At 43.3% G+C, this 22,262-nt stretch overlaps 1 protein-coding gene across 1 annotated transcript in view; it reads left to right on the forward strand.

The window, feature by feature from the left end:
- Positions 1 to 22,262, forward strand: part of LOC111868314 (follicle-stimulating hormone receptor) — a gene marked incomplete at its 5' end in the record, with an annotated part of 46,677 nt that overhangs the window by 1,300 nt on the left and 23,115 nt on the right. The window contains 4 exon segments of the mRNA XM_033753007.1: positions 261 to 335; positions 2,710 to 2,827; positions 11,760 to 11,852; positions 19,401 to 19,807. Of these exon segments, the coding sequence (XP_033608898.1) occupies positions 261 to 335; positions 2,710 to 2,827; positions 11,760 to 11,852; positions 19,401 to 19,807 (693 nt within the window).

Genomic DNA, 22,262 nt, shown 5'->3' on the forward strand with positions numbered 1-22,262 from the left:
AAGGTCGACCGTCGGTACCTGATATTTCCCCCATCTACCAGAGGCATTGGAAACTACTTGGGCGGGAAATTGTTGCCTAATTTTGCTCAGAAGTCTCCTAGAGACATGAGGATCTTTTACGTGCCGTAAATCTATGACACGGGACCCACGGCTTAAAGTCCCTCCCGGAGGACTTGTTCCCTGAATTTTTCCGCCCTTAAAAATTCTACGACCTCCGCCGGGTTTGAATTATGTAATTCTTCATTTTTTCTTTCTTCCAGGAGTCTGAAAGGAAATAAAGAGCTATCTAAACTCTCCAACGAAGCGTTCCAGGGCCTCAAAAGTCTCACTGGCCTGTAAGTACCTTGCACATGCTAATTGTAGCATCCATTAAGGACGTACGTGTCTGGAATTGGGAGCTGCAACATTGTTTTAGTAGGTCAAGTTTGTTTCGTGTGTGCGAAGAACCCATGCGTATTTGTCTCCCATTTACAGTACACATACAGCAGTTACTTAATTCACAGAGCTTTGCATTATCTCCGTTCAATCTGTAGGCGTTATTTACTAGAAACGGAAAGTATGAGAAGCTTGAATTGAAGGACTTGTCCCAAACATCAGTGTCAACGCCGACATTTTAAACGAATGAACTTCATGCCACTGGAGGTCATTACAGTGCCCTACCTATTGTCTTCTTACAATCACTGATAACAACACGCTGAACACAGGAATTTGTGAGGTGGGAGACACGGTTGTACCACTTACGTGATGCTCGAGCATCACACCAATACGCATTGATCTGCGCATATTTCTGGTTCCTGGGACAGCAATTGGTGGGATTGAGTGATGTTAGGTTACGTTTGCGCATTAGACCACTGCGCATCCGTCTGTGCTTCCCCTGGATACTGGGGCAACAATGGGTGAGAATGAGCAGTGTTAAGTTAAGTTAGGTTAGGTTTGGTTGGATTAGCTGGGCACAACAGCCCACTGTTCGTCCCGCCATGTCTACCGGCAGATAGGTTTCACATACATTTGTATATAGTGTTTGTACACCACACATCTCCGTATCCATCTCGGCATCACTTGGTGCTTTGTGATTTTTAAGAATTTGGAAATTACTAATGCTATCCGGATTTCTTTTCAGTCTTTCGAATATTTCCAAATTTTAGGCACAATGTACCTTTCAGTTTTGTTATAGTCCAATTGCTGCAGTGGAATTGGTGCGTTCGTGTCTGTTAGCGGAGCCATGACTTAGAAACGGCTGCTGTATAGTTCCTTAGTTCGCGGTCGTTGCCCAGCAACGGATCTATATGACACAGCGTCATCACACACGTGACTCGACACCTCGTGTACCCCTCACATCTCTCGCCTTCAGTCGCTCCACGCATAAATCTGTTCTGCTTAGGGCTTTGTAATTTAAGTTTCGGTTGGAGATATTGAAACCTGCTCACTATTCGACATAGCCACACAGTACTTCACATTTTGTGTAGAAATCCATAGGTTTTCGAAGTTCGCATAAATTTTGGAAATCTGTAATCTGTTAATTCTGACTACTTACGAAGTACTCTGATATTTCCTGTATTCGAAATAAAGCAGTATTGAAATTCGTTAAACATGCGAATTTCTTAAATATTTACAATATATGCAATCCTTAATTTAATAAGAAATTCTCACATTATAATTTAAGTTGACCGTCCGCTCTTTCTCTCTCTCTCTCTCTCTCTCTCTGAGAAGTTAAAAGTAAAGCTATCCATGTAACCGGCCTTGGAGACCCATAGTGTTTTGAGACGTCGAGGCTCCCATATTTTCTAGGCAACCGGCTCACATATGTGTTCATGGTCATATCATGTCATGTCAGCCTTACGCGCCGGCCGTCCTTTACTCCCAGGGAGATTCCTGATACTCAGTAAAAATAATAGCATCATAACGTTTTCGAGAATCCTTGCACACCATTAAAAACAAAGAAATAATATTAAAATAAAGAATTACAATATATGTAAAAAAAGCACAGTGTCTCTTGTATTTTCTGAGCAGGTCGTTAATAAAACGTTCATATTCACGTCTCTGCTCAAGAACAATCCGGGGTGTTACGTAATCATTTCCACTGCACATGCGTCAAGGCCCGAAAACTCAAAAAGCGACAACATAAACAGAATCCTTGATTACAATATTTTCTTATATTTTTAATCGGAACTTCATGATAGTGACGATATTTTCGGCGATTACAATAAGCGAACTTTACGTCTTTAGATGACTGGACTGCAAGGATTACAGCAGAAATGAGCCACAGTGGCCGAAGATATTGCTGAAGCATGACACTGACTCTATATTGACTTACTAAAGAGTCTAATCTAGTAAAATGGATTTGAACGTTTCAAGAGTGTAAGATATTTGAAGACCTCAAGGTACTCAATATGAAGATTGTCTTCTGGAATATGACGCCATGCTTACCGACACTTAGGAAAGAAAACGTGGTGCGTCAGTCTTTAGGGTAGCAGAATGAACCGAGCGTAGAATACATGATAGGATGTATAGAAAGGTGGGGCTGTTAGGGTGGTATAAATATACCTTTGCTCGGGGCTCCTTTCCCCGTTCAACCCCATATACCTACCATTTTCAACGTTCGGCTCATTCTAATGTCCTGAAGATGGAGGCAGTGCACCAGACCACACGAGGACACCCCAGAAAACAGTGTTCTGGGCTTCGCCTCATTTAGATTTCATATTTCTTCAGGGACCTATCGGAGACAGCGATCACGCATCTGCCGACCGGGGGGCTGGAGGGTCTTGACATCCTGAGGATTGAGGACACAGAGTCACTCAAAGTCATTCCGTCTGTTTACAGCTTCAAGGTTAGTAAAGACTATCTTTAACCGATGTACGTCTAACCTGCCAGATACTACATAAATAATTATACAGAGTGTTCCAGGAGGAAATGTCAATATTCTGGGAGGTCATAGTGTCTGTTATCTTAAGAAAATAGCTGGGTACGTGTATGTACATGTGTCATATTCCGAACGGTTGCCGAGATAGAGCTATTTCAATGTACACTGCACACACGCGCAACACGCCATGTCCTCACACGAGTTTCAAAGTGCATTACTGTTGACGGTGGAATTTCCTAAAATGTATTATACTAGGTAAACTGAACAAACTTTGTCACTTGAGCAATAAATACCGGTATTAGGAGCCGGGATAGCATAGTTGGTATAGCGACTAGGTACGGGCTGGATGATCGAGGGGTCGGAGTTCGAGTCCCGGTAGGGTCAAGAATTTTCTCTTCTCCATGTCTTCCAGACCGGCTCTGGGCTCCACCCAACCTCCTATCCAGTGAGTTCCGGGCTCTCTTTCCCTGGGGGGATGAAGCAGTCGGAGCGTGAATTTGACCACTCACCTCGAGCTAGTACCGAGGATAAGAAAATACGGATCTAAACATCCACTCCCTCATACGCCTTCATGGCGTACTGGTTAATTACGTGAGCGCAGGGACAACTTTACCTTTTTTACCTCTATTAGAAACAGTACGTAATATCTCTTCCTTATCAACAGTTTTGGAAGTAGTTACTGTAGGATTCTGACGATGGTGTATAACACACTGATATATTGGCTATTTGGACTTTATCCATCGTCCTGGTTTTTAAGATAAAAACATGACGTTTCAGAAACTGGATCTGTTTCCGTCCTCAGGTGAAAGAAAACACCTATTATGTTGGGTCCGTTAGAAAGAGCTAGCCTCAATCACTGTCCACTGTCCGGACCCAACAGACTAGGTGTTTTCCTTCACCTGAGGACGGAAACAGATCCAGTTTCCGAAACGTCGTGTTTTTATCTTAAAAACCAGGACGATGGATAAAGTCCAAGTACCCAATATATCAGTGAGTTTTGGAACTGTTCAGTGAAATAGTTATCTCGGAAACCGTTCGGAATAGGACACGTGCATGTATATTTCTTGCTTAGAGTGGCCGATACTATGATCTCCAAGATTCGCCATAGCTCAAGCGGTTAGTCGCTGGCTTCCCACCGGCGCGGCCCGGGTTCGATCGCGAGTCTGGTCAAGTAGGATTTGTGGTAGACAAAGTGGCGCTGGGGAAGGTTTTCTCCGAATACTTCGGTTTCTCCTGCCAATCTTCATTTCGCCAACTGCTCCATAATTACCCTCATCTATCATCTGTGGCTGGTACAATAGGCCAGAAGTGGCCGCAGTACACGGGACTTAGTCCCACCCCACTAACAATAAAAAAAATGACCTCCCAGGTTGTTGACCTTTCCTTCTGGGACATTCCGCATTTAATAACACTGAAACCGAACATATTGGTTCAAGATGTGAGTTGTATTTGGGAAGCGTGCGTTTCGAATTTGGGCTAGGATGTCGATTATCCTGGCTTGAACTTTGTCGTGTTTTTTTCTTAGTTCCTCCAGGTGACTCCTCGGTAGTACCTTGTATTAGGCAACGACCGCTCTCCATATAGTGTGAGTGTATGGTGAGCCACAAGCAGAGGGAGCTGGGACGTTGCATATTCTTGACGAATAACGCGCCATGCGTTCTCTAGCCTGTGTTTATCACAAAGTGGATCCAATATTTTCGCAACCAAAGCATGCCTACATGAAAATCACTGCCTTCTTAGGACTGACACCGTGTATTCTTGTAGAAAGCTACTGAGAAAAGTCCTAAAGATTGTGAGGAAAAAGTCTTCCTCTATCTTCGGGGTATACTGAAGATGGAGGCAGCAGATTTCTCCGAAACTTCTGTACTGTTTCGTTAGACTACACTGTGTTACCTCCTGTAATACGTATCAGTTTCATTATTGTTTTCGTCATCGGTATTGTTGTTGACTTCTTCGTTGGTTTCTTAAAAACCCTTTTTCAACAGCTAGACTACTTAGCGTCGAATGATAGATTAATGTGTGCACATTTAATCGGGCAGGATGTGTTTTGGTGTAGTCAAGGTTCCATCTCTGCATTTTTCTGGAATGACTGAGTAATACCAGTGAAAACTGACAGAATCCCGGCCGGTATTCCAACCGAGTAACTGCAAAATACGACTCCAGATAAATACCGCTATGCCAGCCCGCTCATTCTAGTTACTGTCACGTGTATGAGTGACTATAGACGGGGTTTAGAATATTAATCGGATTGACTGGAAACTTTAACACACAACCCGGAACTGCACTTTACAAATCAGTATCACATAAGGACTAGTGTTCTCGTCCACGATCTTCACTACGCTGCTTGGTAACGGCTTCCAACAGTGGACATTCCTCTGCTCCCGGGCTCACATCCTCGAAGGCTGGCGGCCATCCAACACCAACAGCCTACTCTTCTAACTGGCGTCTTAGTACCGTCCCGTAATAAAAGTCAAAGTCACATTGCGACTGACGGTCAGTCGGTCTGTCTTGGTGTCGAGCCCCGAGTGGGGCTCATGACCAGATTTTTTTTTTCTTTCTTTATATGAAAATTACTGTCCTGTTCATTTGGGGCGCCCTCTGACGAGAGGTCGGGTCTGTCATTTGTCAGTCATAGTCTGTGTTAGTAAGTCCATTGTCAGTATTTACATATATTTACAAATTTAATCTTAATTCCTATTTCTATGTACAATATATACAAAACCTCTGTCAATCCAGGCTCAGTACAGCAGATTTTGCCCTATTTCTAGTAGTAGTCGCTACCACGGCAGTCTAGTCACTTGAACGGTCGTATGCCTGACCGCCGCCAAGTTTAAGCCTCTTATACTTTCTGTGTCGGGCTTCGCCTTGTCCGATGTTGCAAACATTCTCATTTTCATGATTTTGTATGACTTCTGCTTGTTTCCTGCTTATGCAAATATGCCACGTTATCATTTTTATTGTTACTACTGCTTAAGTAACTCTGCAACCGGCCCAGAGATGAAGCCCACAGCTTCAAGACCAAGGATGTGATAGTGTGCTGCCTGTGTCAGGACTATCGCACACCTCAGGGAGCGGTGATAGATGATTATGGGGCAATGGTGGAGTGATGATTAGCGGGTGAAACCTGAAGAAATTAAGTGAAAGGTCTGCGTCAATGCCACTTCGTCCACAATTAGCCTCACATGATGTCGCCCGGGACGGAATCTAAACCCGCAATGAGAAGCCAGTACCTAACCGCGTGAGCAATGTCGTGGCCTGTTATCACTCTATCCTAGTTCTAATAATTCAGGCATCCGCTTAAGCATTGCTCGTGAAATCCAGTGTTTGATTTTTTCTTCCACTTCCCACTTCAGTACAAAACTGAGAACCGGATGTGTCATTATTTGATTTGCCCACCGGAAGTGTAAAGTGTCTCATGTTTATATAACGCGCCTGTGAGGGACAGTAGATTCATGAAAATAAAAGACACCAAGAGACAGGATGTTGACAGGGCAGACAAAAGGAAATGACAGATCTGAATGACGTCACTTTCCATAGACAAATACAACCCTAAATAGCTAATTACACTTCATACTTCTTCAATACCACATGATCATATGGAAGAAGAGTTTACTAATTCCATGCAGTAAAGCATTTAATTAGAAGCTGATAGTTTCTTAGCTAGGCTAGCATTTCCCAGCCACCGGGCCCTATCGGACGAACGGTTTGACGAACTTGTATTTGAGAGTTTCTTGCTACGAATATCGACTGGAACGATGTTTACACTAGCAGCATTTCTTGCTTTTCCTCAGCCCCTCTAGGCAAATGCTGAGATATACCTCGATTAGGCTGTGATATCTTGCTTCCAAATTCTTTTCAATTTAATCATCTGTCGTCCTACTATTTGTCGCTGATATTGGAAATGTCGTTTGGGGCACGCGGTACAAGCCGGAGATTCGCGGGTTCGATTTCCGATTACGTCATTGGAACTTTCAATTGGCCTCATCCTTGCAGTCACACTATGGCCCTGGAGTCGACTCGGCCCCTAACAGATATGTGTACCAGAAATCTTCCAGGGGGGTAACGGGCCACCAGCGCGTAAGGCTGGTAACCTCGCAGCGATCTATGAGCCAAAATTGTAGGAGCCTCGACGTCACACAGTCCTATGGGCCTCCACGGGCTGTTGCAGGGACAGCTTTATCCTTTGTATTAGAAGTGTCGTTAAATAATCGACAAATGGAAGAGAAATTACCCCGTTCTAAACCAGTTCAAGCCGGTCAACACCAGCACACCCCCCTTCTTTAAGATTCGTTTGAGTATCTTCAGGTTCTACGCATTACTCTGCTACAGCATTTGGCAGACAGATAACAAGTTATAATCCTGTTGAGTTTCCATTTTTACATTTCCAGCTGAAGAAGCTACTTTGGCCAGCGAATAACGAGACAGACAGGTATATCATCTTAGATCATGCACAGGTGTGCCTATGGAAGAGGTGGCCATAGCATATTTCGACATTTTCCGGAGAGCCAGGGGAGAACCACGTATAATCCCAGGTACCTCCCGCTTATGGGTCGAGATAATTCAGCACAACCGCCGTTCAGAAAGGGCTTGAGTCGGAAAGCTGAGGAGTAGCCATTGTTAGGAACCGTTACCAGGCAACTATTAGTGAAGACACTGCAGACTGGAAAAGACTTAGCGTGTGCGCTAGTGATTTGTAAAATGTGGGAATTGATGATGGCGCTATAAGTAAGTGTAATTACGAGTCGTGTGCCTAAGTGGTCAATAAATCAACATTTTTCGCTGTGGTCGACTTCCACGCTTATTTATTCTGCCGCCTCCAATAAAAGATGGACGAACAGTTTGAACACTTCTTAAGAGTGGACAGTAAATTGCGGTTTTCCAGGGTGTCTCACCGTGTATACTGGTAGATATTCACCGACGTCCCGCCAAAATGTCAGTAGAAATCTACCAGACTGTAGAACACAGCAATCCACCTCATAGCGGCGCTGTGAGAGCTGGAAGCAAGAGTTAACCAGCTAACTCCGTTGGGCTGAGTCCTTGAGAAGCCAAGGTTGAGTCACTGAAGAAATTCTCAGATTTTTTTGGTATCTGAAGGTTCATTACCGCGTCATAAAATGCTCGTTTGTGATCCCTAACATGATTTTATGAATCCAGTCCACAACGCCACTCTCTCTAAGATCCGTTTTAATATTATCCTCCCATCTACGTCCGGGTATTCGTTGTTTCTTTCAAGAGCTTGGTGAGATTATTTCTGACGATAATGTGGAAACTTCCTCATCTGAAAGAAAACACAAATTTGACAAAGGAGTGTAGGTACCAAGTTTGTGCTCCTTGCTATTCTGTTATTTTACAACACTGTATCAACGGATGACTCACTTGATGTGGACATATAGTACGTGATTATGATTTATGAATTGGTTAGGATGCATCAGCAGTTTACTATGGCTTACTTTATGGCACTGTGTTGCAGTTCGCTTGCGGGAACTCTCCCTTTCCTGAGTACGAAGATGGGAAGTTTCTGCTTTTCAGCTTCCTACAAGTTTTTAATCGATTAAACTTTAGTCATTTGTTCCGACCAAATGGTCACTCCAGCTAACTTTTTTAATTTTAGTTAAGAAATGCTTCGTACACTGTTATCCCAAATAAAAAGTGGCAAAGGAGGAAAACTTCTAGAAAGTTGGCGTGTGGCGTGTGACCCGTCCCCTGTCTGTGTCGGCTAACGACGCCCTCGAAGCGTGAAGTCTGTTCTCTGTGGAAGGGGAGGCGACAGGACAGAACCATCTCCACAGAGGCTGCATGCCTCATTACAAACCAATTAAGACGACGTGGACGAAGCAATGTTAGAAAATTGGATTTTAGGTACTTGCAGCGGTACAAGTTAACAGACGGCACCACTTCTTAGAATAAAGCAGCCTCCAAATTACGCGATGTGACTTCCCAGAAGAGGATGGCCTCCAAGTTACGCGGTGTCACTTCTCCAAAGAGAGCAGTCTCCAAGCTTTCGCTTTCCTTTTTCCCTTCTCCTTCGACTTATTCTAATATCTAACTTCTCTTCTGTTTCTGAGATACCTTCTCCCTTATCATCTCATTCCTCTCATTATTATTTCCTTTGTCTTCTTCCTACTTCTCTGACACACCTTCCGTAATTCTTACCTTTCTTCATCCACTTATTTACCTATTCCTCTTCTTGCTCCCCCGTCTTCTCATTTTCGTCTTAACATTTCTCCATCTCCTACTCCCTACATTCATAATTTTCATCGCATTTCATTATTTCCAGTTATTATTCTTCCAGTTCTTTGTTTTCCTCTGTTTCTTTTCGTTTTATCCAGGCCTATTCTTCTGCTTCTACCTGTTCCCCGTTTCTTCTTTTCATCCCTCCAATATTCCACGTTGCTCTCCTAGCCTGCTACCATTCATTATTCATTGCCTGTCACAGTAGCAGTGAGCTCTTGTAACCGCTCACTTCCTTTGTGCCCTTTTCGTTGTGCGCCACTCCACCACCGCTCACTTCTTTGGGTTCTTTACTTTAATCAGTAGAGCTGGGTTCCTATCCCAGGGTCTTATAAGGGTCTGGCTCGGACAGGGCAGGAAGAACACTTCACTACAATCACCCACCTTTCGACGGTTGCACTTAGTAGTCCTTTAATCCCTTCCAGCTTTCTGCATACAACTGAATTTATTAATACTATTGATTTGAACTGTACTTATACTATTTTACGGAAGGGCCGTAGTGGTAAATTTAGTGTCCGACTTTGCCGAAAGTAGTGTCAAGACTCTCCGAGGTGGAATGCCCTCTCTCTGAATTCTGAGGTCCACGAACCCCAGACTCCAAGAGAAATCCACTCCTCCACTTCTGCCATTGGTTAATTTTTCAAACTAGGAGGTTCCCTAAATTTTGAATTCCCAATCATGTTGCTCTGCTATGTGATTCTGGCAGATGCTGACCTGACGCTAAGGATGACAGCCCCTTGATGCATTACAGTCAGGGTGTGAGGCTCCGGCCGTCCCACTTCTAAGTTGTCGCTGTCCCAAGCTGTCAGCTCTCATTTTCTCAAAGCCTTTCCGACGTTGCTGAAACTGCCAGAATTCCAGGAAAGTACCAGATGTTACTTCCTGTTCACATAGCAAAACTTGAACTATGTCCCTTCCGCGTGTAAGAGCTGGCTATCCGCCGGATCTCTTTGTTTGTAATATAGTTAACCTTAACTTAATACAAAATTTAATTTTCACACAACACTCCTCCAGTCCGAATGGACGGTTACACTCTAGGGCATGAACTCTCCTCGCTTGCTCGGACGCTGGGATAGTGGGTTCGAATCCCACTCATCCAAAGAGTCCTACCGCCTGTGAAAAATGATTACGGAACTGAATAAGAGACCTGGGCCCTGAATGGGCTGGAAGCCCCATTGTTAAAAAAATCATTATTCATTAATCCTTCGAAAAGTGCCGGCATAGCTCAGAGAATATAGTAACTAGACTACAAGTTTCATTGCCATGGTAGCGTAGTTTTGTACTATGCTTCAAGCCAGAAGGTCGCGGATTTAATTCCCGATGAGGTCATTGCATTTTTCAATTGACATAATCCTTCCAGCTGTATTATGGCCCTGGGTTCACTCAGCCTATATCAAAAATGAGTACCAGGAATCTTCCTGTGACTCAAGGGCGGCAGGCGCATACGACTGGCAACCTCGTCACCATCTGTAAGCCGATTGTCTAGAAAATGTGAGAGCCTCGAAGTCTCACAACCCTATTGGTCTCCACGGCCTGTTGCAGAGAATGCTTCATTTTCTTTTTTGTTTTCTTTCTTTCCGTTTCTCCACTTCGGCCTTCACTTAACTCTCTTCTTAAATTCCTTCTTGTCGTCCTATATAGTTTATCTCCTTTTGCGACCAATATACTTATCCACTTCCATATTCTGACTCTGAAATTTTGTGAGCAATAAGCCATCAATGCAGTGAACGAAAACCAGCGTAACACCCGTTGAGAATTACAAGAGAATTCTCATTTGTTCTATAAGCTTTCGTATCATAAACTCCCCTTGCTTTCTTCTATATTCCTTTCCAGTCCTAGATATTATCAAATGATATCTCGAGGCCAAAGTTTAGGACCATCTCCCACGAATAACGCGTAAAGATAATCAGTCGTTAACCATCTGCTTTGCATATTGCACTACACGTATCCAAATCAAAATTACCACTTCTCACAGAATAGACACGATACAATGAAAGAGAAGACTACTCCCTCACTGTCTAATATCTTGGATCTTTCAGACGTCACTTTTCAATAACCGAATCTGTCTCCGTTGTCTTTTGTAAGGGAGGAGTATTTCCTACTCAGGCCAACTAGAAGAAACTAATCTCGAATACATTTTCCAATATATTTTGTTTAGAAGGACTCGAGTGAAGTGCACATTGCCTAAAACAATATTCCTGTTTATTGTAACACGACAGTCCAACCCCTTCCACCTGCACTTGTATAACAATTTACTCTGTACGTTGTCACCGTAGTGTGCAAACAAGACATGTTTATAAAACTAGCAATATGTGTGCTTATGACCACCATGTGGCGCCTCCATCGGTATTCACTCGAACCTGCTGCAACTGTTTTGGAGAGAACATTGCATTACGTTTTACATATAATAAGGAATATTCAGTAGGGGAACGTTTTAATAAGTAAGAGCTTTACTGTTTTATATTTGTTCGTTGTCCCATATTCTTAAAAGTAGAGAACACTTATAGTCTTTCAACAAGACTACACCACGTAAGTGTTGTCTATATTTGAGAATACCAGTCGACATATGAAGTCTAAAAACCCAGTAATTCTGAGTGTTATACAACATTGTCAGAACCTCCTACAATCTTTAGAGTTTGAAATATTTTCTATTTCTGATTTGTTTTAGCACCTGAAGGAGGCGTGGCTGACGTATTCATTCCACTGTTGCGCCTTCAAGTTTCCTGCACGCCATGATCCTGCAAGGCATGCGTTGCACCAGGTAGCAACAGTACGCTAATAACACTAAAGCTGTTGGCATGTCAGTGTGAATCATTAAAACAAGCTTTATCAAATACACCTAACCCCGATAGTTTGACAAGTTTTAACAAGAGAGATATGCAGAAACCTAACCTTTCATAATCATCATATTCAGCTGTTCTCTAGATGAAGTATCTCCGGCTAAGCTTGATTTCAAAAGACAGACTTTTTTATTGCTAGTGGGGTGGGACTAAGTCCCTCGTACTGCGGCCACTTCTGGCCTATTGTACCAGCCCCAGATGATAGGCGAGGGTGATTGTGGAGAAATTGGTGGAATGATGATTGGCAGGGGAAACCAAAGTACTCGGAGAAAACCTGCCCCAGCACCACTTCGTCCACCACAAATCCCACTTGACCAGACCCGGGATCAGACTCGGGCTACCGCGGTTGGAAGCCAGCGACTAACCACTTGAGCTATGGCGCGGCCAAAAAAAAAAAAAAAAAAAAAAAAAAAAAAAAAAATAANAAAAGAAAAGACAGACTTAGTCGAATATATCTAACATCTCTGTTTCTTCAGCTGGTAACAAAGTCTCACAGTAGTCATTATCAAACCCACGACCAACCAAGAGAATACATTTCCTGGAGTCGCAACGTGAGCAGTTATAACAGTCAGTGGTCGCGTGATATGACCTTCACGCACAAAATAAACACTGACAGATAAACATATTATGTTTTTCACTAATAGCCATTGTTTCAAAACTAGCACAGTATACTGCAGTTTCTCCACATTGTGTTACCTTCTCATCAGCACATTACAGTAAACCCAAACCTTTTCCAACTCACTGTTCATCCGCGATCCTGCATAGCGAAGCTACTGACAGCCTCGTAAAATGATTAATACATAACGTCGAATGAGGAGTAATTATGAATGATGTAAGATTTGAGGCTTTCACGGCGGTGACTATGAAGAAAGCAGTCTTCTGGGATTTGGCACCGTGTATATGTGGTGTTAACCGACGTTTCGGAGGAACGTATCGCCCCCATCTTCAGGGTAGAAGAAAAAGTCTAAGAAATCTGCAAGCGACAACACCGTGAGAAACGGTGNCTGCTTTCTTAAATTATGAATGATGTCTTGCTGAGAAAGGGACCTTAGTCTAGTTTGCAATACTGTAAGAGCATAGTCTTGGGATGGTTGAGGAAAACCACGAATCCTCAGTGAGGGCAGTCAGCCTGTGGGTCGGTCCAGATAACTCTGCACTCGAATTTGACCACCCAAATAACGTTTTCAGAACATGTGCAGTAGTTTTAGTTAGTTATTGTGTGACCTAGTGTGAAAGTGTGGCCTTGTGATGGTCAGGTGATGTGAGTGTGTGTGTATGTGTGAGAGAGAAAAAATATATATGAGGTTGTGCATGGCTCTGTGTGTAAAATTAATTAGTGGAGCCTCGCTTAACGAGCACCTCTCATAACGAGTAATTCGCATAACGAGCAAACAAATTGTAAAAAAAGAATGACTCACTTAACGAGCGACGTTTCGCATAACGAGTGACGAGAGGGGAAGTCCCGGATTGTGCGCTTGCTACATCAGTCTGTGTTTAGCACTCGTTCTGCTAGCATCTTAGTGTCGCTTGTGATCACATATTTTTCCAAACTTGTGTTCAGACATATTATTTGTGATTTTTTTTGTGCAAAGTTTAACCCTTGCAAAAATGTCCCCGAAGAAAAAGCCGCAAAAAGACAGCCGTAAGAGAATAAAAATAACAGTAGAAATGAAACGTAAAATCATTGAAAAACGAGAATGAGGTGTGAGCGTGGCTGATCTAGCACGCACATACAGTCGGTCTACTTCAACGATTTGCATGATTTGGAGTTGCATTGTTTTTCACAGCAAGAAGTTGTGGAGGAGAGTTTGTCAGAGGAGGAGGAGGAGGAGGTAACAGCAAAGCAACAATCTTCTGGCGCAATAAGAGAAATGCTGAAAGCATGGGAAACTGTTGCATTGTACAGGGGTTGAACAAAAATATGGAAAAACCTCGTGAAATGCATGCCTGAATTGAAGTGTTTATTTTAGCGACGTTTGTAGGTCACGCTGTCGTATCTGCCCAACACCACTACCTGTACAACCTCCGCAATACGTTGCAAGCTTCATTTGTTGTCGAGACAGTGTTCTGTGCAATTTTTTATGCATCACGTCAGAGCGAACAGAATTCGAACGCGAGCAAATTGTTGGGGCCCATATGATGGGTGCTTCCGTAACCAAGGTAGCCGAGGTTTTTGGTGTTTCGCGAGGCATATATCCAAGATTATGAGCTCATACAAGAGGACTGAAAAAAACCGCATCCGATAAACACCAGCGTGGACGGAAATGTGTGTTGAGTGATCGAGACAGACGAACATTGCGTAGGATTGTGACGAAAAATAAGAAGACTACATCTGCAGAAGTGACTGCTGAACTGAATGTCACGCTCACAAACCCTGTCAGCACCAAAACAGTACGAAGGGAACTCCACAAGCAGGGTATTTCTGGACGAGCTGCAATTCCAAAGCCACTCATCAGTGATCAAAATGCCACTAAGAGGACAGTGTGGTGCCGAAGTCATAAAACCTGGACTATGGAGCAATGGAAGACGGTCATTTGGTCGGATGAGTCCACCTTCACACTGTTTCCGACTTCTGGCCGAGTTTACGTCTGGAGAACGCCATCCCAAGCTTATGATCCAGATTGTTTGCTGCCAAGAGTGAAACATGGCGGCGGTTCGTTCATGGTATGGGCAGCCACATCGTGGTATTCTGTCGGACCCATCATTACCCTGCAAGGTCACGTCACTGCCAACGACTATGTGACCATTTTGGGCGACCAGGTCCATCCCATGGTGCAAACTTTGTTCCCTAATGGTGATGCCATTTACCAAGCCAACAATGCCTGTGTTCACATAGCTCACATCGTCCAGGACTGGTTTTCTGAGAACGAAGACGAAGACGAAGCGCTATCCACCTACATCATCGATAACAGAACTTACCATGTTTTTCAGGAAGAATGGTACAAGATTCCCTTGCAAATCATACAGGACCTCTGTTTATCCACTCCAGGGGGACTGCAAGCAGTTCTGCAAGCCAGAGGTTGTCCTACTCCATATTAGTCACGGTAATGTGCTTTTTATTGGGTGTTTCCATATTTTTGTCCATCCCCTGTACATTGAGAAGCATCACCCTAATAAGGCAGTGGCTATGCGCGCTACAAATTTTTTTAATGATAATGCTGTGTCGCATTTTCACCAAATTTTGAAGCGTCAGCAAACGCAAATGTCTCTAGACAGCTTTCTAGTAAAAAAGAATTAGATGTGTATCATAAATAATAAACTAATTATTTCGATTCCCCCCCCCCTGCAAATTGAATTCGCATTCCAGGTTGGTTCATTCCACACAGAAGAAAAGATGAAGATGATTCACGTTCCTTAACAATGTATATATAATTTTCTTTGAATAAACGTTATACATAAAATTTTTTTAGTATTTTTTTTTTCGGCGTAGAACGCATTATCGTATTTTACATTAATTTATATGGGAAAATTTGTTTCACATTACGAGGAAGATTCTGGAACGAATTATGCTCGTTAAGCGAGGTTCCACTGTACATTTGGACGGGGAAAATTCTTACGATCATGAACTCGCTTACAGCAAATTCTTCTTGCACTAAAGTGATGGAAGTCAACAGAATTTCTGTTTGGAGCTATTGAACACAGAAAACAATGTATATGTTCCTTTCCCATCACCGGAATGAACAAGAGACATTTAATGTGAAGATTTAGCCTTTTCAAATGCGCCCAAAATATCTGACAGAGCAGTAACGTAAAAAAATTACATTTGTGGAGAGCAGACTGAATCCAGGGGTAAAATGTGCAGACTGTAATTGTCCTTGTTTTTTGCATATGAGCACGAGACTTGGCCTCTGACTTTAAGGGAAAAGCATAGGTAAATGCAAAGCTCTCCCTGTAACAGACCATGGAGGCCCATAGGGTTGTGAGACGTCGAGGCTCCCACATTTTCTAGACATTCGGCTCACAGATAGTGAGTTTATCAGCCTTAGGCACCGGCCGCCCTTTACCCCCAGGAAGATTCCTAGTACTCATTTCTGTTAGAGGCTGAGTCGACCACAGGTTCATAGTGCGACTGGAAGGATTGGATCAGTTGAAAAATCCAATTACCTCATCGGGGATCGAACCCGCGGCTTTCCGGCTTGTAGCATAGAGCCTCAAACCAAGTACGCTGCTCCGTGAAGGGAAGAGAATAGACTGCTGGTATATAAGAGAATTATGCTGAGAGAAGTATTTTGAACTTAAAAAGCTGGACACAACTTGCAAATTCAGGAACTTCGTAAATTTTACTTATCATCAAATGTAATTGGGGTAATGATATCAAAATGATAATAATGATGCACCATACAGCACGCATGCGAAATAAATTAAATGCATGAGAAGTTTTGATAGGAAAACCTGAAAGAAAAAGGCTACTTGGTATATGTACACATAGACTACATAATATTAAAATGAATTTAAAAAAAACGGAGGTATGCGGACAGGTCGCATCTCGCTCAGGATGGGGATCAGCCACTCGCAAATCACTTACTAACACCGCAGTGAATTTCGCATTACGTGGAAGGGGGGAGAAATTTCTTGACTAGTAAAGTATGTGCGAGTTGTAGCTTGTCAGTCAGTCAGTCAGTCAGTCAGTGAGAAGAACTCTCAGTATCCGGTTTGGCAGTATCTGGCGGTTCATACGTGCTTAACCTCATAAGGAACGTATCTGTAAGTCTGCATTGCCAACTGTAAGATGCAGAAAGAAAATTAAGGAATATAGTTTCATGCTTATGAACTCTAACATTTAGTTTCTAAATATTTCCCATAAATGTATTAGTACGCTGTAGGATGCGAGATAGAAGTCTGTGTGGATATTAGACTTACATTGCACTGTTAAGTCTGTCTGCTTCACGAACCACATTACGTTATACTGTACATTATGTAGACAACCTTACGGGGGAAAAAATCCCGTGTTAATATGTTTGAATTTCCCCACCGGTGTATCAATACCGAAAGTATGTTGAAACAGAAAGGTAGTCAAGTGTCTGACGGTGACGTAACGATATACGTCACTAACTGAAGATGACGCAACAACATTCCTGTAGCAGATGGAGTGTAGTAGATTTTTGTTAATACCTGTTTTCAAAAAAAAAAAAAACTCCGTAGTTCTAGTCCGCAAGCGAACTATACCGACCGAGCGACCGCCGCTTGTCGGCGAAGTTAGTGCCAACTTTAGCGGATAAAAGGTGTCACCTGGTCAGCGTAACGAATCCCCACGGCAGTTAATTTCGGTTTTCTATACCGGAGCCGCTATTTCCTTGAAATAGCTCCTCAATTACCCTCACGAGGCTGAGTGGACCCCGTTCCACACCCACTATTTCTCAGAAAGAAATCTGGTAGCGCTGGGAATCGAACCCGGACCTCTAGATCTGTAGCCATTAACTCTGACCACTAGACCACAGAGGCGGTCTACCTGTTTTCAAATATCTTATAATTTAAGACGACACCAAAATGTTTTTATTCTTTAATTCTCTATTTTATTATAATTATTTTGTTTATTCTTGGTTTATTTGCCTATGCTTTTATTAACTCAGACTATACAACTTCGAATAGTTAAATAATTATTTAATAATGCATCGGCATGACTTGGGAAGGGAGCTGACGTTTGGCAAATTGAGGCCATTTCCCAGAATTTGTCTGGAGGGACTGAAAACCCCATGCAACCCCCCCCCCNCCCCCCCCCCCACTTAGGACAGCTCATGTTCCGAACGAGAATCGCAACGGGCACAAATGAGTCTAGAGCATCACCGCTATGCTAACCTGCTCGGTACTGTCTTACGCTGTCTAGTGGTTCTCGTAATTGCCTAGGATTCAACCGTCAGTAATATCAGAAGCACAGAAAGATATGTCAGTGTAGAAATAACAAATGATATGACAATTGCAAAATATTCATCTTCCGAAACGTCCTTTAAACCAAATACACCTCAGACACTGAATTGTAAGTAAGTAAAGTAAAGCTAACCCTGTAACAGGCCATGAAGGCCCATAGGGTTGTGAGACGTTGAGGGTCCCACATTATCTAGACAATCGGCTCAAAGATGGCGGCAAGGTTGTCAGCCTTAATTCCTGGTACTCATTTCTGTTAGAGGCTGAGTGAACCCCAGGGCCATAGTGCAGCCGGAAGGATTAGGTCAATTGAAAAAAATCCAGTGACCTCGGTATTTGAACCCGCGACCTTCCGACCTTCCTACGCTACCGCGTGCCCATACACTGAATTGTATAGAGCATTTATAGGGATTGCGATAACGTAGCTATCCGTTTCGTCCGTGTTTGTCCGCCATACTGATTCTTTAACTAATTGAATTGATTCTCAAGAAAACGAAGAGTTAAACTTGTGCCGCATAACGCATGTAGTCCGTTGTAAGTCGACGGACGCTTCGAAGGAACATGGAGCTGTACGGTGTTATATCCCAAAGATAGAATACTTCATAACCACTGCTCTGAGAACATCATATCCTCTCATTAAATTGGTATGAACATCATGCCACTGTAGTCGGCTCTACCCTTAAGTTTCTAACGTCAATAATAGGGGCACGCGATAGCGTAGCTGATTGAAGCACTATGCTACAAGCCGGAAGGTCGCGGGTGAGACTCCGGATGAGGTTATTGGGCATTTCAATTGAGCCAATCTTTGCAGCCGCACTACGGCCCTGGGATCGACTCAGCCTCTAACAGAAATGAGTACCAGAAATCCTCTTGGGGGGTAAAGGGCGACCGACGCGTAAGACTGATAACCACACCGCCATCTGTGAGCCGATTATCTAGAAAATATGACGTCCTCGATGTCTCACAACCTTATGGGGCTCCACGGTCTGCTACAGGGATAGCTTTTACCGTCAATTTTATCAACATGGTCATCATGCGAACTCTGAAATGTTAATAATACTGACGCCATTTAAGATATCTGAAATTTTGTGTTGTAATGTTGTAATGAGCGGTCTAAGGCATGTCCTGTCTTCGCTCGCTTGAAAAACCGGGATCGTGGGTTCGAATCCCACTCAGAACATGGATGTTTAGTTTGGGTCTGTGCGTTTTTCTGTGTTTGTGTACAGGTAGAGGCCTTGCGAAGAGTTGATCACCCACCCAAGGAGTCCTACCGAATGTGTAAGATCTAGAAAAACCGAAGTGAACGGAGAAGTTCATGAAGGTAGGCCTAGACCCACTGGGGCTGTAGTGCGAAGGAAAAAAAAGAATTTTCAGTAAATGTTCAGAATTTAGTAATATGTTTTGCTTTACGAAACTTTTATCAAACCAGAACAATAATTAGAAAGGGTGCGAAATTCTGAGGTTATTTATCTCTAAATTTTATAGTTTTTCTTGCTTGGTTCCCCCTGTCGATTGACTGTCTTACAAGCAAAACATTTTTAATATTTTCTCAGAACTTCGTGATTTATTTGAGAACTGCCGTGAGATTCATGCTACTGCCTTTGCAGGCATATCTCGCCAAGATGCGTGAGAACTGCCCCAAAGAGCACGACGACACAGGGCAGCGAAAGAAGCGGTCCACAACACACACCATGTGGATGGGGTCCTTTTCCGACTTTATCTCGTCGCCAGCCGACTATATTCCCACCCTCTCGTACAACGATCTCTGGGACCCCACCTACGAGGACGGCCGCAGTTTCGGGCCGATATCCGCAGAGAGCTACCAGCCACTGATGAACAGCGAGCTGCGTTCTGATCAGGCAGTCCCTGAGGGTCAGCAATGGCATAGCAGCGCGGACCCAATCAAGCTGGGAGCAGGTAGTGACGGCCCTGCAGTAGACCATGGTACATTCCATCAAACCACCGCCGAGGTCACGACCAAATTCCAAGCGATGTGTGGGAACCTCTCCACAAGGTAATTTGTATGGTAATCAGCTTCATATATCGCCTGGCTTTGTCACAACTTGTATTAGTGTTCCTCCACGTCAGGGACACCCACAATGTATAGACTTACATAAAGGAATACCTATAATTTATATTTATATTGATATAAACGTATACAGATTTCAGTAAAAGGTAAAAAGGTAAATTTGTCCCTATGCTTAACTAATTAAGCAATTCGCTATGAAGACGTATGGGGGAGTGGATGTATAGAGCCATGTTTTCTTGACCTTGACACTAGCTTGAGGTGTGTGGTCAGTTTCACGCCCCGGCCGCTTAACCCCCAATAGATGTTGGATAGGAGGCTGGGTGGACCCCAGAGCCGAGCTGGACACGTGGAGTAGGGAAAATTCATACAGATTTCAGTAGTTTTATAGAGCAATGAAGGGCGGAGTATATGAGAAACGCCAAAAGTTAAAATTTCTGTGTTTCTGTAAGGTTACGGATAGTTCAACCGTTCTGACTCAGATGAGTCTCCTCTGAGACTCACAACAATGCTGTTAAGACACTCCATTTCTTTTGCATAGAATTTCTGTATACCACAATAAGAGTGTGTGTCCATGCGGCATCTTAGTGAGTCACGTTAAACTCGACTCGAATTTATTAGGCCGATGACAGGTTAGCCGAATTCATTGTGACTCCACAGCTTCATCAGACTCAAGCGGTTTGAGATAATTATGCAGAGATCCTATAAAAATTATTCACAGCAATTTTCTGAGCCAGAGGTGACTCATCTGGATTGCAGGCTGTTCGAATATGTGTAATGTATGAGGCAAGTTTCTATGTGGTTCGGAATACTGGGTGGGAAGAAGGGAATATTAAAGTCTAATGACTGACATGGCAGAGATGCGTTTCCCCAGAGCGGTCGCAGAATAATGCAGCTTCATAAAAACTAGAATGATGACAGTGAAGAGTTAAAAAAGAAGGTAAAATTATCCCTGTAACAGGCCGTGGAGTCCCGTTGGATTGTGAGACGTCGAGGTTACCACATTATCTACACAACCGGCTCACAGATGGCGGTGAAATTGTCAGCCTTGCGCTCCGGCCGCCCTTCACCCTCAGGAAGATACCTGGTACTCATGCCTGTCAGAGGCTGAGTCGACTCCAGGACCATAGTGCGGCTAGAATTGAAAAATCTTATGACCTCATCGGGAATCGAATCCATCTCCTTCTGGCTTGTAGTATAGTGCCTCAACCGACTAGGCTACAGAAGGAGTAGAACAAAGAACAACAAGTCGGCTTGTCAGAACAATAATGCAACTATATTAACGAAAAGATTATCTGGGATTTTCGGAAAGAATATCTGAAACAGAATCCCAAAGCTGCGCATGTCTCTACACAGTTATATGAAGAAGAGAGAGAGAGAAAATGTGCCGTATATGGAGTGCCTTCCTGAAATGGAGTACTTCTGTAGTGGGGAAACAAATTGCTACAACAGCGAAATGCACGGACAGGCAGACGCTTGGGTGAAGTGGACCTGAAGTCCAGTACCGGACCGCCAACTCAGATTCCATCTTTGTTGCTGGTTGTCGACGGAGTCAATTTCCACGAAAAAAGAAACTGCCTGTATGCGGTGGTACTGTACAGAATTTTCAGGTGCAAAAATGGCCTGTTTATATGTTAATTTGCCATAGAGTGACCAGGAACATCAACACGATATGTCCCTCAATTTAAAATATAGCGTTGCCTTTCCCAGGGGAGAACACTCTCTTGTTCATAGCAGGATCCGTATTACGTGCTGTGTTGGTTCAGGCGTGAAAGTATGTATCCGACATAAATATTTGTGAACAAATACCTGAATTCTCGGGGCACACGGTTGCGTAGTTGGTTGAAGCACTATGCTATAAGTCGGAAAGCTGCGGGTTCTATTCGCAATGAGGTATTGGATTTTTCAGTTGACCTAATCTTTTGAGCCCGCACTATGGCCCTGGAGTCGACTCAGCCTCTAACAGAAATGAGTACCAGGGGTAAACAGTGGTCGGCGTGCAAGACTGACCTCACCGCCATCTGTGAGTCGATTGATTACAAAATGTGGGAACCTCGACGTCTCACAACCACATGGAGCTCCATAGCGTTATACAGGGATAGCTTTACCTTTTATTTGGAAAGAAAAGATACAGAGGCCAGAAGATATTTCTAAAGTTTTTTTAATTCACTTGTAGCACTTTTACAACACACCTTTATTTACTTTTCAACATATTCACCATGGATCGCAATGCGCTTAAGGAGCCTGGGAACGAGTTTTTTTTTTTTTATCACAGCTTCGTAGAAATCTCTCGCCTGCTCTCTTAGTCATGTCATCACTGCTTCTTGAACCTCATCATCTTCCGAAAATGTCTCTCCAGCCAGACTTTCCTTCAATTTAGAAAATAGGTGATAGTCTCTTGGTGCAAGGTCTGGGCTGCGTGGTGAATTGACCAGTACTTCCC

The sequence above is a fragment of the Cryptotermes secundus genome, unplaced genomic scaffold, assembly GCF_002891405.2.
Source record: "Cryptotermes secundus unplaced genomic scaffold, Csec_1.0 scaffold1244, whole genome shotgun sequence".
NCBI lineage: Eukaryota > Metazoa > Arthropoda > Insecta > Blattodea > Kalotermitidae > Cryptotermes > Cryptotermes secundus.